The sequence below is a fragment of the Solanum stenotomum genome, chromosome 11, assembly GCF_019186545.1.
Source record: "Solanum stenotomum isolate F172 chromosome 11, ASM1918654v1, whole genome shotgun sequence".
Classification (NCBI taxonomy): Eukaryota; Viridiplantae; Streptophyta; class Magnoliopsida; order Solanales; family Solanaceae; genus Solanum; species Solanum stenotomum.
This window is the reverse complement of record NC_064292.1, coordinates 15,443,863-15,460,724: the sequence shown is the minus strand read 5'-3', so window position 1 is coordinate 15,460,724 and position 16,862 is coordinate 15,443,863. Positions and strand designations below refer to the sequence as shown.

General features: G+C 33.2%; 3 protein-coding genes and 1 pseudogene across 3 annotated transcripts in view; 3 read left to right on the top strand and 1 right to left on the bottom strand.

Annotated features, from left to right (window-relative positions):
* Nucleotides 1–16,862, top strand: part of LOC125845586 (probable E3 ubiquitin-protein ligase BAH1-like 1) — a 253,315-nt gene that overhangs the window by 25,309 nt on the left and 211,144 nt on the right. The window lies entirely within an intron of this gene.
* On the top strand, nt 933–10,295 carry LOC125845574 (beta-D-xylosidase 1). Its single transcript, XM_049525108.1, has 7 exons — nt 933–1,458; nt 5,666–5,953; nt 6,631–6,800; nt 7,206–7,303; nt 7,377–7,721; nt 8,578–8,991; nt 9,250–10,295. Exons 1-7 carry the CDS (start codon nt 1,069–1,071, stop codon nt 9,855–9,857), a joined length of 2,313 nt encoding a protein of 770 aa, XP_049381065.1. The 5' UTR covers nt 933–1,068; the 3' UTR covers nt 9,858–10,295.
* On the bottom strand, nt 13,981–14,390 carry LOC125845599 (calmodulin-like protein 3; annotated as a pseudogene).
* LOC125845691 (uncharacterized) lies at nt 15,348–16,778 on the top strand. Its single transcript, XM_049525233.1, has 5 exons — nt 15,348–15,460; nt 15,491–15,593; nt 15,726–15,918; nt 15,977–16,393; nt 16,744–16,778. The coding sequence occupies exons 1-5, from the start codon at nt 15,348–15,350 to the stop codon at nt 16,776–16,778; spliced, it is 861 nt and encodes a 286-aa protein (XP_049381190.1).

Below are 16,862 nucleotides of genomic sequence, written 5' to 3'. Positions count from 1 at the left end.
ATCATTCGATACGATCTTATACGCAAATGAAGAATGGTTCGGGTCTTAGCTTAGAAATTTTCGTGGTGCTACGCTTTGAATTTACGTAAATATAAAGAACAATAAGAAAGCCTCTCTTGGTTACTTTATTACTTGTCTAAAATCGTGGTATTAAAATTGACTAGACTTTTGCTAAATCACAATTCGTTACGATATCGATCCAAACTAAACTATTCTATACTACTTGAATGACCACATACACTTGCGTAAGTGTAGGGATCACTAAAATTGTTGGAAGCAACTATATGAAACATTTTTTATATCCAAATAATAATCAGAATCTTGCTTTAGTTTAAATCTTAGCTATTAATTTTAAGGGGAAAATGACAAATATACCCCCGAACTATCTTAAATGGTATGCAGATACCCTTCGTCATACTTTTGGGACACTGGTGCCCCTGTCATCCAAAAACTAGAGCATATATGCCCTTCACTCTAACGGAAGACTAAATAACGATACATGACACAATCTTATCCGTTGATCCAATATTTGATAAATGTCGATCGGTGGATAAGATTATGACATGTGTATGTCCGTTAGTATAAAGGATATATATGCTCTAGTTTTTGGACGCAGGGGCACCAATGTACCAAAAGTATGACGGAGGTTATCTGCATACCGTTTACGATAGTTCGGGGATATATTTTTCTTTGTTTCCTAATTTTAATTCATTTCATATGTCTTTCATTTAAATAACAACATAGAGAAAATGAGGAATAATTTTATATAGAAAAATAAAGAGGAGTCAAATCCAATTGGACGATTTACATAAGTTATTCACTCTAGTTATCATTAACTTTACAATCCATAGATAAGAGAGCTCAAAGATTACCCACTATATCATCTTTCGTTTTCATATATATATATATTCATACGCTATTGTCACCATCTTAAACGCAACCTCCTCTATATATACCCTTCTAATCCTCTTCAATCTCTCCAAGCCAACAAAATATGTTAAGTCAATAATACACCTTCTTAAAATTATTATTTCCATTTCTATACATACATACATACATACATACATAATGAGTCAAAAATATTTTATTCTCATTTTTGTCCTTGCATTTGCTTATTCCGGCGAGTCACGGCGGCAGCCATTTGCATGCGACCCAGCAAACGCAGGGACACGAAACCTGCGTTTCTGCAAGACATCGCTACCAATACACGTGCGTGTACAAGACTTAATTGGACGATTAACGTTGCAGGAGAAGATTAGGTTGTTAGTAAACAATGCTGCACCAGTTGAAAGGCTGGGTGTCAGTGGCTACGAGTGGTGGTCGGAGGCACTTCACGGTGTCTCCAACACCGGCTATGGTGTTAAGTTTGGTGGCGCCTTCCCTGGCGCCACCAGCTTCCCACAAGTCATTACTACTGCCGCTTCATTTAACGCCTCCTTGTGGGAAGAAATTGGCCGGGTAAGTTAATTTAATTTTTTTCTTTTAATTAATTTTTGGATATATATATCCATATTAAAATCAACTTTTGTGTTACTCTTTATCTTATCGAAATATTTTAATTCACATTTAGGTAATACAAACAAGAATTTGATGCTCTGTTGCTATCATTACGTAGAAAAAGAATCTTTTACATGAAAATGACTTTATAAATTGAACTCGCTCGGACGATTTTTAACTATATTTTCTCAATCAGTGAAAAAATTGCAATGATTATTTTCATAATTGTTTTGATTTAATTGGTGAGAAAAAAAAATAGTACTCTCTTTGTCCCAATTTATGTGACACATTTCAGGTTTCGAGATTCAAACAAGTCTATTTTTTACCGTAAATTTTTCGTTATACTTTTAAATATTTTAATTAAATTGTCAATTATAGTACTTTTTACGTAGTTTACAAATATATAAATTTCATTTTTAAAAATTTGAAGATACCATGAACAAAATATCGGTCAAACTTAAACTGTTGACTCTCAAAAAACTAAAAGTGTCACATAAATTGGGATAGAGGGAATAATGATTTCATATATTTTAGCTAGAATATGTTTTCCACCTAGCATTTTCTAGTAATTAAGCTAGTTTGGTGGGAAATGAGTGAGGAAATTATGTTTTGTAGTACAAACTTTCCATGAATTCGCGGTGGAAAAAACTTTATTTGTAGTAAATAGTAATGTCGATATATATGATGAATAAACTCTAGTATAAATAGGATAAGATATTTCAAATATAGTATTGAAGTGGACTTTAATTATAGATATATAATTAAGCCGATGTCCTTCCTCAAAATATATTTAAGGAAATTTGAAAATTAAACTCTATCATGTAAAAAAAGATGAACCTGCAGTGTATATTATATAGTTTCTTTAGAATATTGTATTCTAGGTCTATTTTTTATACAATATTCTTTAATAAGTTAGAGGACAATGGTCACAGACCACCAATAGAGTTAAGTGTTTTATTTTGTTTGTGTCATGAATAAGAGAGTAATTTTCAGCAGACTGTACACATATGACTTATATAGATTGAAAGTGTCCAATACAGAACGTTAGGACTTAATTATCATAAACTATTATATGATATATTACCAACATATTATTATCATTGGTCCAAAGTTACACATTTATTTATTTTTTTCCTTTCATTCAACAATACTAAGTGCCACTATTATCATGTGTTAAGACCCCAAATATCTAAAAGTGCCATCCATGAGATTCTATATATAAAATTGAACCCTTTTAACATTTTATTTTGTTTTTGGAAAAAAAGTATTCCAGCTTTCGTAAGGGTTTTAGAAGAGGGGAAAAATAATAGGTATATCAAATAATAATAATAATATTTTTTTTAAAAAAAGGATAAGGTTTTGGCCATGCCTACACATGCATACATGTTTTGTTGTGTGGTCACAAAATATTAAAAAAGAAAAAGATAGCCCAAAAGCAATTCCTTGCACTGGCAGTGGGTGGAAAATGGGGAGATTCTGTTGTCATGATATCGATATTTTATGTATTATTTTCTTAATCATGATATTGATATTTACTAATTTAATAAGTACTTTCTTTTGGGGATCATGAAAAGGGTTAGGATGGAGAAAACAATTAGCTAGTGAAATATATATTTGAAAGCAGGTACCTTACACAACATGAAAATTTTTATATATATTATTTTTGAAATAATAAACTAATAAAATAAAACTTGTCCAAAATATGACTCTACAAATACAAAAAAAAAAACCAAAGATATCAAAACTCCTGTTAAAATAAAAATTAGTAAACAAAGCTGCCATTTACACACCCACTGGAGACTAGAGAGAGAAAAAAGCAAAAACGCAAAGAATTTTATGTTTAGAAAGAAAACGTCACAGAATTAAATTTAAGAAAGAAAACGTCAAAGAAGTTAATTAAGAAAGGAAACGCCAAAGTTATGGTTGATGCAAGTTGAGGAGGTTGTTATCATTTTCCTTGTCTCATTATCACTATGAGGTGTTCATGCAAATATGATGGACCACACCCCACATGACATGTATCTATAATATTTATGGATATTCAAATTTAAACAATTTACCAATTATTACTATTATCTATCTTCTATCCAACTTACATAAATCTCATATATTTAGAGGCTAATTACATCCTATTCTGAAAGTTTTTTCAATTACAAAATTTTTGATTTTTTCATTACTCTCGAATACATTACTTGGTTGTCCGATACATTGCAAATGATGCATTCCTTAATGGGAGGGATGTATCCTAGAGGAGAGGGATGTATCCGAGAAGGGATTACACCCCTTCAAATAATTTTAGTATATATATTTTTTTAATAAATAGCGCATTAGGTGAAAAATAACAAAATATTTAGATAATTTAATTTTTCACTTTGAAGTTTCCGTTTTAATATAATATCAATTATTACTTCAATATTAGTTCATTTTTAAACGAGTCAAACATTTTATCGAATATTAATATCATGTCACATAGATAGACAACAAGTGTAGGCTAAATATAGATTAAAGGTATAGGCTAAAGATAGATTCAAATATATCCATTTATCTTTGGTAGTGAATAAAAGTTTTACCTAGCAATTAAATGAAAATAGCTACCGGGATTATGTATTTATCTTGTCTTAATTACTTCTAATAAGTAATTTATTTCTAAAGACGTAGAGTTCCAAAAATATTGTACAGCTGCAAAGTCCTAATTTGATGTCTTTTTTCTTCAAATTGATGTACTCATATTATTATTTTATTATTATAATAAGTAGCACTATAAAAAACGCAACCTTTTTCTTTTGTCATTGTAAGGAAAAAGTAAATAAATGAAAATTAGGACAAAACTTGTTAATAGTTGGTTTTGGGTCCCATTAGTACTTAATAAAACGTCTTATTAATTTGTTGAGTTACAACTTGTTTGCGTGTAAACTTTGTCTTAATTAATTAAGAGTTAAAGGTCCCCATAAGTTTTTCCAATTCACAGCTTTTTCCTTAAAATAATGTCTTTATCTTTCACTTATTTTCCTCTTTATTTCTTTTTGGATTTTTCGACTAATTAAATTACATCACTTTCCTTGAGGTCCTTGTAAGGACCTAGAGATGGACAATTTTTTGGAGTTTTTCAACGAAGCCTACAAGAGAAATTATTGTCAACGACAGACAAACGTTGCCAAAAAAAATATAAAATTGGTTAGATTCTAGAGATCAAAGAAGTCATATAGCAATTTGGTATATTAAATACATTCTTAGTTTAAGAGCATAATATTCAAAATTTTTATTCTAATATTAATCAAACCGAGACATATATGTAAAAAAATGAAATAGAGGGATTGGAGTCAGGTGCGTAGCAACACTCATGTTGGACACCCTTCGTCGAAAATTATATTGTATATACAAGTAAAATGATAAACAAAATGGTTAAATAATATATTTTGAACACCCTTGACACAACAATATGATGTAGCCCTGTGGTTTCAGGCGCCTTGAAAGAGTGATTGTGTGTTTGATCTTTGGGAAAAAGGACAAATATACCCTCGAACTATCATCAATGGTATGCAGATACCCTCNTTCTAATATTAATCAAACCGAGACATATATGTAAAAAAATGAAATAGAGGGATTGGGGTCAGGTGCGTAGCAACACTCTCGGACACCCTTCATCGAAAATTATATTGTATATATAAGTAAAATGATAAATAAAATGGTTAAATAATATATTTTGGACAACCTTGACACAACAATATGATGTGGCCATGTGGTTTCAGGCCCCTTGAAAGAACAAAAACATGCAAACTTAAAGTGATTGTGTGTTTGATCTTTGGGAAAAAAGACAAATATACCCTCGAACTATCGTCAATGGTATGCAGATACCCTCCGTAATAATTTTGGGACATTGGTGCCCCTGCCGTCCAAAAACTAGAGTGAAGGGCATATATGCTCTAGTTTTTGGATGGCAGGGGCACCAATGTCTCAAAAGTATGACGGATGGTATCTGCATACCATTTACAATAGTTCAGGGGTATATTTGTCTTTTTTCCCTTGATTTTTTTTAAGTACATGATTGTGTGTTTGAAACTCACTAGTAGCAGCTCTTTTTTCCACATTTTAACAAGAGTAGACTCACTTTAACATTTAGACACCTTTTATGAAATTAACATGATAGTATTTGTTTTGATATGATCAGGTGGTTTCTGAGGAAGGTAGAGCGATGTATAATGGAGGAGCAGCAGGACTAACATTTTGGAGTCCAAATGTGAATATATTAAGAGATCCAAGGTGGGGAAGGGGCCAAGAAACACCAGGGGAGGATCCTCATTTGGTTGCACAATATGCCGTTAGCTACGTAAAAGGACTACAAGGAGGCGGCGGTAGTGGCAACACCCGCTTGAAGGTGGCTGCTTGTTGCAAGCATTACACTGCTTATGATCTTGATGATTGGAATGGCTATGATCGTTTCCACTTCAATGCTAAGGTAATTAACCATATCTAATTAATAATTAGCTAGTACTACTTTGATTTCCTTATCTGAATATTGAATGATTAAATTAGTTTGTTTTTCAACATTTGAATATACATAATTTATTTATATGTACATAATAAATAAAATATTAAAATGTGTAGGTAAGCATGCAGGACTTAGAGGATACTTACAATGTGCCATTCAAGGCATGTGTGGTTGAAGGTAATGTAGCAAGTGTGATGTGCTCTTACAACCAGATCAATGGAAAGCCATCTTGTNGTTTTTCAACATCTGCTTATATACATAATTTATTTATATGTACATAATAAATAAAATAGATTCATTATTTGATTAAAAAAAATACAAACACTTATACTTGCTAGTGGAGATAGTTTATAGTGGTGGTGGTGGTGGTGATGGTAAAAATAGTTATTAATTACTAGTAATGATGGTGGTGATCTAGTTGTGACGATGGAGGTGTTGTGGTGACTATCATAATGATGGCGATTGATAGTGATTGTAATGATGAATTGGTGGTGCTAGTTATGATGATGGAGGTGGTTGATAGTAGAGATTGACCACATCGTTTATTCATTTTCTTTTGTTTTAAGTGTTGCAAATTCACATACGCCAAATTATAGAAGAGGGAAAAAATGTTGAAAAAATTCATTTTAATTTAAAATGTGTAGGTAAGCATGCAGGACTTAGAGGATACTTACAATGTGCCATTCAAGGCATGTGTGGTTGAAGGTAATGTAGCAAGTGTGATGTGCTCTTACAACCAGATCAATGGAAAGCCATCTTGTGCTGACCCTACTCTCCTCCGTGATACAATTCGTTCCCAATGGCACCTTAACGGGTATGAGATGAGATAAATAAAGTTATTCTATGAATTGAGATAAAATTATTTTGCATTTTATCACACGAGTCATCATTTTCGAGCTAAATACGTTTCAAACTGTTGGAAAAGAATACACATATATATTGAAGCATGTATATCTCTATCAAAATTTAATAATACTCGTACCAAATTTTGATGACGTACTATAAACTTAGTCCATTCTAATTATTCCTCTATTTTTTATGAATGAACTAGTTGCTTTGCAAACTAAAAAACAAATATAGGTTAGGGGATAAGAACTTAAGATTAATCACTATGGTTGAAAAATGAGACATAAATATATTGTAGTTGAATGATTATAGAAGCTACCTACTACTATAGTGTTGTGTTGTAATAATAATAACTTGTTGCCTTGTAAAACAGATACATCGTATCAGATTGTGATTCTGTTGGAGTTCTATTCGAGAAACAACATTATACTCGTTACCCTGAAGATGCTGCAGCGGCCACTATCAAAGCTGGTTCGTGTTTGTTGTTTTCCTAAATATAAGTTTCATACCTAAACTATCACTTATTAGTTTGATAATCGTATAGGGTTGGACTTGGACTGTGGGCCTTTCCTAGCCATCCATACAGATGAGGCTGTCCGTACAGGCAAAGTTTCAGAATTGGAAATCAACAATGCTTTAGCCAATACAATTACAGTCCAAATGCGTCTAGGAATGTTTGATGGGCCAAATGGGCCTTATGCAAATTTGGGCCCAAAAGATGTGTGCAGTCCAGCCCATCAACAGTTGGCCCTTCAAGCTGCTCGTGAAGGCATTGTTCTTCTCAAAAATATTGGACGGGCTCTTCCATTGTCCACTCAGAGACACCGGATCGTTGCTGTTATTGGGCCCAATTCAGATGCTACACTTACCATGATTGGCAATTATGCTGGTAAATATTTCATATACTCTCTCTTCTTTTTCTTATTTATATAAATAAATAAATAACAAAGGGGAATTGATCTTGCACGAAATATTACCAAGGTTTTAGGAATATGTAATATTTACTACAAAACGTCATAACTATTGACTTCCCATCGTTTTGACTGGGTAGAATGAATGCGAGAATGAACACGGAAGCCCGCACCCCCTAACCTTTGTAAAATTGATATATTAATATCATATTTGAGTTTTCTACCATATATTGAGAAGATACACTTAGATACATGTATTTTTGCTACCATATATACTAAAATAGAGAGAGAGAGGCAAGCGAGATGGGGAGAGAGGCGAACAAGATTTTGTTATGCATCCATGTATATGAGATGTCAGATACATAAGAGAGTGGCGAGCGAGATGGGAGAGAGGCGAGTGAAGTTTGTTATGTATCCCAGATACAAGCGAGTCCACTTGGATATACCATGTATATCTAGAACAAATTTGGCCGCATATATTCTGAGATATATATATATCTGGATATATCTAAACGCATCTGGATGCACCAAAGTCTGGTAAGATACGTAATATTACAAATTAAACTGTATCTAAATAATTAACTCCTAAACTAGAGGGATTTACGTAAGTATACCATCCTTTCTTTGACATATTTTTGAAAATTAGTGGCCAAGTTTCTTACTAGCAAGCTCTCTCCTCTTCTCAATATATCTTGATTTTTAGTCTTTCTAAAACAGAATCTGACAAAAAATTTATATGCTTGCAAAAATTGTACTTCAGTACATAAATTGGCACATTTGTTACATTCTGAATTCTCATTCTAAATTTTCCTCTTTTATGTTATATGTATATAGGTGTTCCATGTGGTTATATTTCACCATTACAAGGAATATCAAGATATGCAAGGACAGTTCATCAACAAGGATGTATGGGAGTAGCTTGTCCAGGGAATCAAAACTTTGGATTAGCAGAAGTGGCTGCAAGGCATGCTGATGCCACTGTGTTGGTAATGGGACTTGATCAATCCATTGAAGCAGAGGCTAAAGACAGAGTTAGCCTTCTTCTGCCAGGACACCAACAGGACCTCATTTCTAAGGTAGCTATGGCTTCTAAAGGCCCCGTAGTGTTGGTTTTGATGTCCGGTGGCCCCATTGATGTTACATTCGCCAAAAATGATCCTCGTGTTTCCGCTATTCTTTGGGTTGGCTATCCTGGTCAGGCTGGTGGAGCTGCCATTGCTGATGTTCTATTTGGAGCAGCCAATCCAGGTATGTATGTATATACTTAATTATATCACTTTCAGTGAGTCATCGTCCCTGACTCCCTGTAACAGTTTAACTTTAATGAAATGATTTATAATCACACTGCAATTAAAGTAGAGAAGTGCAGTGATTGTGGTATATATAGACCTTTTTCAAGGTCACTTTCAACATATAGAAAGAAGATGCATATTGATCAATTCATTATATATACATATATATTTTATTTGGTGATACAATAATAGTTTGGAAATTTGCATATTTCAGGGGGGAAGCTTCCAATGACATGGTATCCACAAGATTATGTAGTTAAAGTGTCCATGGCAAACATGGACATGAGAGCAAATCCAACAAAAGGCTATCCTGGTAGAACCTATAGATTCTACAAAGGCCCAACAGTTTTCCCATTTGGGGCTGGCTTTAGCTACACAAGATTCAGCCAACACTTAGTCTCCGCGCCAATCACTGTTTCAGTGCCAACTCTTCATTCTCATCTTGTATCGAACAACACAACAACATTAATGAAAACGAAAGCTACATTGAGAACAATACATACTAATTGTGAGTCACTTGATATAGACATGCATATTGATGTGAAAAACATAGGGGACATGGACGGAACACACACGGTCCTCATTTTCTCAACCCCACCTGATCCCACGGAGACAAAACAACTAGTCGCGTTTGAGAAAGTTCATGTCGTGGCTGGGTCTAAGCAGAGGGTCAAGATCAATATGAATGCTTGCAAACACCTTAGCGTAGCTGATGAATACGGAGTTCGAAGAATTTACATGGGAGAACACAAAATCCATGTTGGTGATGACCTCAAACATTCTATTACCTTTCAACCTTCATTTGAGGAGATCAAAGTCTAAGAATACTTTTAAGGACTAAGTATTCTTGCAATTAATACTTGTTAATTATTTCTTTCCCCTCATCATAATAAAAGCCAACAACAAGTGTAAAGAAGCTCTGTTGTTTGGGAATGAGAGGGAAAGGTTAAGAACAATATTAGGGATTTGGGATATATATAATTAAGACAAAAAGTTATAGCAAGTGTTGATTGGGTTCAACATAATCAAATGTGACATAGAATTGCAGAATGAAGCATTTTAACACCTTGTTTGGATGATTGTTTCCCATTGTAAGTTTAAATATAATGTTGTTGTATAATATCGTTTAAATCCATCATACTGAAAGTCCCATTTTGTGAAAAGACCTATTTGGTGTGATCGTGTCGTTACCGTAGTATTTTCTTCTCATTTTGTCTTTAGTTATTATTTATTAATAATCTTATTTTATCTTCCACCTTACCTATTATTCATAGTAGTTTTACCTCATATCCTACTTTTCTTGTAGGTTTATCATTCGAATTGTTGATGTCTAACATTATATAACGAAGTCGGTGATGTGACTTGGATTTTTTAAATTAATTATAGCAACTAATATGAGATGGAAGAAGTATATATTTTCTTAGCTTTAATAAGTGCATTGCTTTCAGATTATGAATCCCAAAAAGTCGATTTAAATAAGGGCGGGCTATTTAAATTGCAGCGGAAGGAGGTGGTGTGACTTGGATTAGAGTATATGGGTCCTAATATCATCTTCAAGTTGCATGTTTCTTTGATTATTTGCATGATATTATGTGGTGAATTTGGGTCGGTCGATGATGCCTATCAGTATGTGTTGTTTGTACTGATACTATTCTTGTTATGCCACTTGGCATAGTCTAGTTGCAGGATTCAATGATGTTTTATAGGTGAAGACAATAATGATCTCTGATAACTTCTACTCCTCTTTTCTTATGGTGTGAGTTGTGTCTTATTCTTTCATCATTTGTACTCTTTAGAAGATCTTGTACCTGTTTAGACTAGTTTCTTGGGAAGGGTTGGTATGTTTCTTTAAAGGGAAAAGGCTCAAATATGTCATTGAACTTTCAAAAAAGGCTCATTTATGTCATTCGTTAAAATTTTGGCTCATCTATGCCATTACCGTTTAAGAAAAGTCTCATTCATGCCATTGTTTTTTAACAGTGGTTTTGCAAAACCATTTTTTACACGTAGCCAATTATAATTCGGCCATACCATTATTTTTTTATTAAAAAATAATCAAAATTCTGAATAAAAATTGATTTAAAATAACCTACCCAAGTAAAACCCACCCAAATTTTAAAAAAAATCCTATAACCCCATCAGTAACCCAATTCTTTCATTCAATTTTTCAATCCAAAAAGCACACTAGCATGGTAACATGCGAAAACAAACATGATGTCAACTCCTCGAGTCCAAATTTCTTAGACCAAATCGACACAGGTTTTTTATTTTTTTTAAACATAACAAATAGTGGCATTATTTGAGCGTTTCAAATAGAAATAGGACATTGTTGTACAGCATCAGATTCCAGTTTATTACATATTTGCTCAAGCAAATGTACAGTAAAGAAAACTGAAAGTTGAACTTGACATGGAACCTCTGAAATTTCGTGAGTTATTTAGTCGCTCCAATTATCTTGGTCGATCGCAAAAGCTTGTCGATCGAAAGTTGAACTTGACATGGAACCTCCGAAATTTAGGGCTTTTTGGATTGAAAAATTGAATGAAAGAATTGGGTTGCTGATGGGTTATAGTTTTTTTTTTAAAATTTGGGTGGGTCTTTACTTGGTGGGTTATTTTAATTCAATTTTTTTAAAGAATTTTGACTTTTTTTTTTATAAAAAAATAATGATGTGGCCGAATTATAATTGGCCACGTGTAAAAAATGGTTTTGCAAAACCACTGTTAAAAAATAATGGCATGAATGAGCCTTTTCTTAAACGGTAATGACATAGATGAGCCAAACTTTTAACGGATGACATAAATGAGTCTTTTCTAAAAGTTCGATGGCATATTTGAGCCTTTACCCTTCTTTAAAAGAACTTGTTTAAAAATCAAGTTTAGAGTATTTCTACTTTTGAATAGGGTGTTAGATTATGTTTTGTTTATTTCCGCATTTAATGTTTCAGTTTTGGAGATAAGGATTCTCCTATTTAGATGATAGAGTAGGTGTCCGCATGGTCTAGTGGATTGAGTTGTGCCATTATTTTTATGTTGCATGCTTTGACATGAAATAACTCTTTTTTTAAATAACCGTCTAATATATGATATTCATTTGTAAGACTTGTGTCGCATTGGTGGAGAAATACTTTCTACCAAAAATTTTATATTCTCATAACTTGTACTCAAAATTTTTGATTAAGGATTGAAGGATCTTATCCAAGCCACCCCTCACACCTATGTTGATACTAAAAGTTTGTTATTCAAATGTTTCACCCTCTTCAAAACAATTTCCAAGCAAATACCAAAGTATTGGGTCAGGCTTGTTTAGTGGAAATTAACAAATTCAAATTGTAAAGTTAATATATCACAAATAAATTCATCTAGAATTTTTTATAGAACACAATACACATAACGCCAAATTAATTTCTCTAAAAATATTTTAGATATGTATACCATCTAGTGAATCAAGAATGATTTTGCTTAAAAGAAAATTTGTTAAAAAATAATATTTGGAAAAGCTATTTTGTACGAGTTAATATCTTAGATGATCACTCAACTATTTACTTTTCTCTCAGAAAGTCACTCAACTTTGTATTTTAACTCAAAAGTCACTCAACTATCAACTCTTCTCTCAGAAAGTCACTCAATTTTGAATTTTAACTCAAAAGTCACTCAACTATCAATTGTTCTCTCAGAAAGTCACTCAACCTATTTAATTGATATTTTAATTAAAACTTGCTGATATTTTTTTTTTATTTAAAATCCATAATTTAAAAAATAATAAAAAATACTAGTTAAACCATTTAGTGATCCGCCTCATTTGACCCAACCCGTTAAAAAAATAATATTGACCCATTTTATTTTTACCCATTCTCCTCCCTTATTCTCTCTCTTCTCAGACTCTTTCTCCTTTTCTTCTTTGCGTTTTTTTTTCTTCTTCTGGTTCTCCATTGCTGCCTCTTCTTCCTCTTTTATCTATAAAGTTTGATAAAAATCCTACAGATGTTATATACAAAATTATAATGTAATAAGTAGTTCCTATAGGTTTTAATTATGACCCATTTCTCCTTTAATTCTTCAATTTCAAGTTCTATATCACGTAGGAAACTAAAGAAATTTGATTTTAAAAAGTCAAATTAAAAGAATCTGATAATCAGAATAAAAATATGTGCTTTGGCCATGTTCAACTCTTAACTTGTAATAATTTGCTTTTTGGTTGGAACAATCATATGAACCAGAATCTCCATAGAGCCTTAAGTAATTAAACTTGATTTTACATGTCTCTCTTCATATCACATTCACCTCTTTTTAGTGTTGTGAGAATTATTTGCTGAGGAAGATGTAATCAAAGGGACTCCTTAGTTTCCGAACAAATATTCATATATCGAAACAATACTCTAAAATGCAAATCGAAATAAATTTGTGCCAGTCCGAACCCATGCATTAGATTCCTTTAATTTCATATACTAGAAATTGAGATACCTAATTAAAACTCAACTAAAAGAAGAAGAAAAGGCAGCAATGGAGAACCAGCAAAAAAAAAAAGAGGAGAAAGAGTCAGAGAAGAGAGTGGAATAAGGTAGGAGAATGGGTAAAATAAAATGGGTCAATATTATATTTTTAACGGGTCGAGTCAAGTGAGGCGGGTCACTAAATGTTTTAAATGGTTTTTTTTTTAAAAAAAGAAAAATTGGATTTTAAATTAAAAAATATATATCAGCAAATTTTAATTAAAATATCAATTAAATAGGTTGAATGACTTTCTGAGAAAACAATTGATAATTGAGTGATTTTTGAGTTAAAATTCAAAGTTGAGTGACTTTCTGAGAGAAAAGTGGATAGTTGAGTGACTTTTAAGTTAAAATACAAAGTTGAGTGACTTTCTAAGAAAAAAGTAGATAGTTAAGTGACCGAAATATTAATTCTATTTTGTACATGTGACAAACTATGAAAGACAAAATAATTTAAGTAAAACTAGCAAAACCAACCCCTCTCATCATCATCTTCTTAAACTCCATAAAATCAACCCTTCCATCTCCATCAACATCCACATTGTTGATCATCTTCCTACAATCCTCAACGTTACCGCCTTGTTTGAGTCGGAGGGATCCCAACACTGATTTCAACTCATCAACTGTGATAAATCCGTCTCCATTTTGATCAAACATATTGAATGCCTCTTGCATGTCTGTCTTCATCTTCATCTGTAAAAATTGTCTTATAAAGAGAACCAAACTCATCAATATTGACATATCCATCGCCATTGACTCCAATCCGGAATGAATATACAATCATTTTGCTCGTTCATTGTTATATGTCCATCGTCGTTCTTGTCGAATATTTGGAACATTCGTCTCAGCTCCTCCGCATTCATTTTATTATATGCGGTAAACGGAGACGGCCACCGTTATTATTCTTGTATTTAACGTTTGTCTTTGAAGTTTTATTTGTGTGAAAATGACGTATGACTAATAATATCTACTGGTTTTGCTATCTTTTGATTGAGAAAATTATATATGCAGAAAAACTCGGGGAAGGAAGCATTCACGATTATGTCTTTAATATAACTTTTTTTTCTAATTTATATATTATTGTATTTTGGAAGATTATAGTAATTGTGTCTAAACTTCATCTCAATTTTATTTATTTTCTTTTATTAAAAAAACTGTATGTAGGTATATTTGATCCTTTCGCAAAGTTAAGAGTAATATTGATCCTTCTCACATATGAATTATTATTTTTTTGCTTTTTTAGTTCAACTAGTACTATGTGATGAGATTACAATTTAGTTAATCACACAGTTAGCATTCGTTTTACAGTTAGCATTAGAATACACAAAATTAGTTAGAGTTCACAAAGTTAGTTGGTTAATAAGTTGTTAAGTTGTTATTCTGACAGGTCAAGTTAGTTAGCTGAAATAGTGTATATATACACAATTCTGTATTGCTTATATTTTATCAGTTTATTCTCAATAAAAATTCTTTTACTTCTCTCTCTCTGAATGCGCTTCTCGTGAAGCTTAAACCTCCATTAATGGAGGAAGCTTAATATTTTCCAGCTTATGCTGTTGTTTTTGTCATGGTATCAAAGCAAGGGATGATTTCTGTTTTCCGCATCTGCATTACTTCGTGAGTAGTGCACATCCAGTTTCTTTTCTCTTCTTCTTTCGATTCTTAATTCGATTTCACGATCTGTGATTTAGGGATTTCGTGATTTCTTGTTCCCCTGCCTTTGTTTTTTCTTTCTCACTTCCTTAGATCTCTTTTTCTCTCTTCTGTTTCTCCCTTTGCAAATTCCGAATTGTCCCCAAATTGTTCTTCAATTTTCATCCATGGGTGATGCACCAGTTGTTGCTCCTCAAATAGATTTTAGCAGTCTACTCTATTTGCATCCTTCTGAGAATGCAGATTCAACATTATTACCAGTTGTTTTTGATGGAACTGGGTACAGATCATGGTGACGAGCTGTTCTCAGGGCCCTATCTGTTAAGAGTAAGACTGGTTTCATCACTGGGAAAGTTGTTAAGCCAACTTCTACGGATCCTTCCTTCCCGCAATGGGAGAGATGCGATGATATGGTGACTTCATGGATTCTCAATTCCCTCTCACCTAATTTGTGCGACAGTTTACAATATGTTAACAATGCCATAGAACTTTGGAATGAATTAGAAGAGAGATATGACTAGACTAATGGTTGTAAACTCTATCAGTTACAAAAAGAGATCAATGATCTTGTGCAAGGAACTTTGGATATCACTGGTTATTACACGAAGATGAAGAAACTGTGGGAGGAGATGAACACTCTTGACGTTCACTCCCAGGGTACTTGTGTGTGTGTCTGTGGTGGTAAGGCCAAAATGCACCAAGCTGAACAGGATAAGAGACTTGTACATTTTCTGATGGGTTTGAATGGGATGTATACTATTGTGAGATGCCTCTGTTTCACCTAATGTTGCTATAGGATCCAGAGTTTTTAGGACCAACTATGCATCCTCAAGAGGAGGTACTAATAGTCCAAATCCCAACACCAACACCAACACTGTCTTTAGAGGTAATTCTAGCACTGGTAATAGATCAAATCTGTTTTGTGACTTTTGCAAACGTACCGGTCATACCAAGGATAGGTGTTACAAACTTCATGGTTATCCATCCAATTCTAGACCTCCTAAGGGAAGAAGCTCAGGTTCTGCAGCAAATGCATACAGTTCTGAAGAGGACAGGAATCACAATGAGGAGTCTGATGAGTCAAAGAGACAAATGCCATTGAATCTGTCCAAAGGTCAATATGAGCAATTGCTTAACCTCCTGGGATTTCTGCAAGCTGGAAATGGGACTGATGGCTCAAGAAATATGTTTAGTGGAGCTGTGAACCTAGCAGGTATTTTAGCTTGCTATTCTTCAATTACTGAGATAGGTAATCTATCATGTAAATGTACTAGATTAGCTGCTGATTCTTGGATCATAGACTCAGGAGCATCACATCACATGACTTACACCAAAAATGCCTTAACTAACCTTAGAACACTACTTTATCCTTCCTTGATCACCTTACCAAATGGATACAAAGTCAAGGTAACTAAAATTGGTGATGTTTGTTTGAGTTCAACATTGACTCTGTACAAAGGTTTATTCATACCTAGTTTCAAATTTAATTTGATTTCAGTTCATTGTTTGGCACTCCAACTCAAAGGAATAGTCAGTTTTAACAGCTCTTCTTGTCTATTGCAGGGCCCTTCTCTGAAGAGCCCTCTAGCACTTGGTAGATCTAGGAATGGATTGTATTTTTTCTGTCCAAAATGCCACAACTGTGGTCTAGCTTCTGGTGGTTTATCTCATGTCATTTGTTG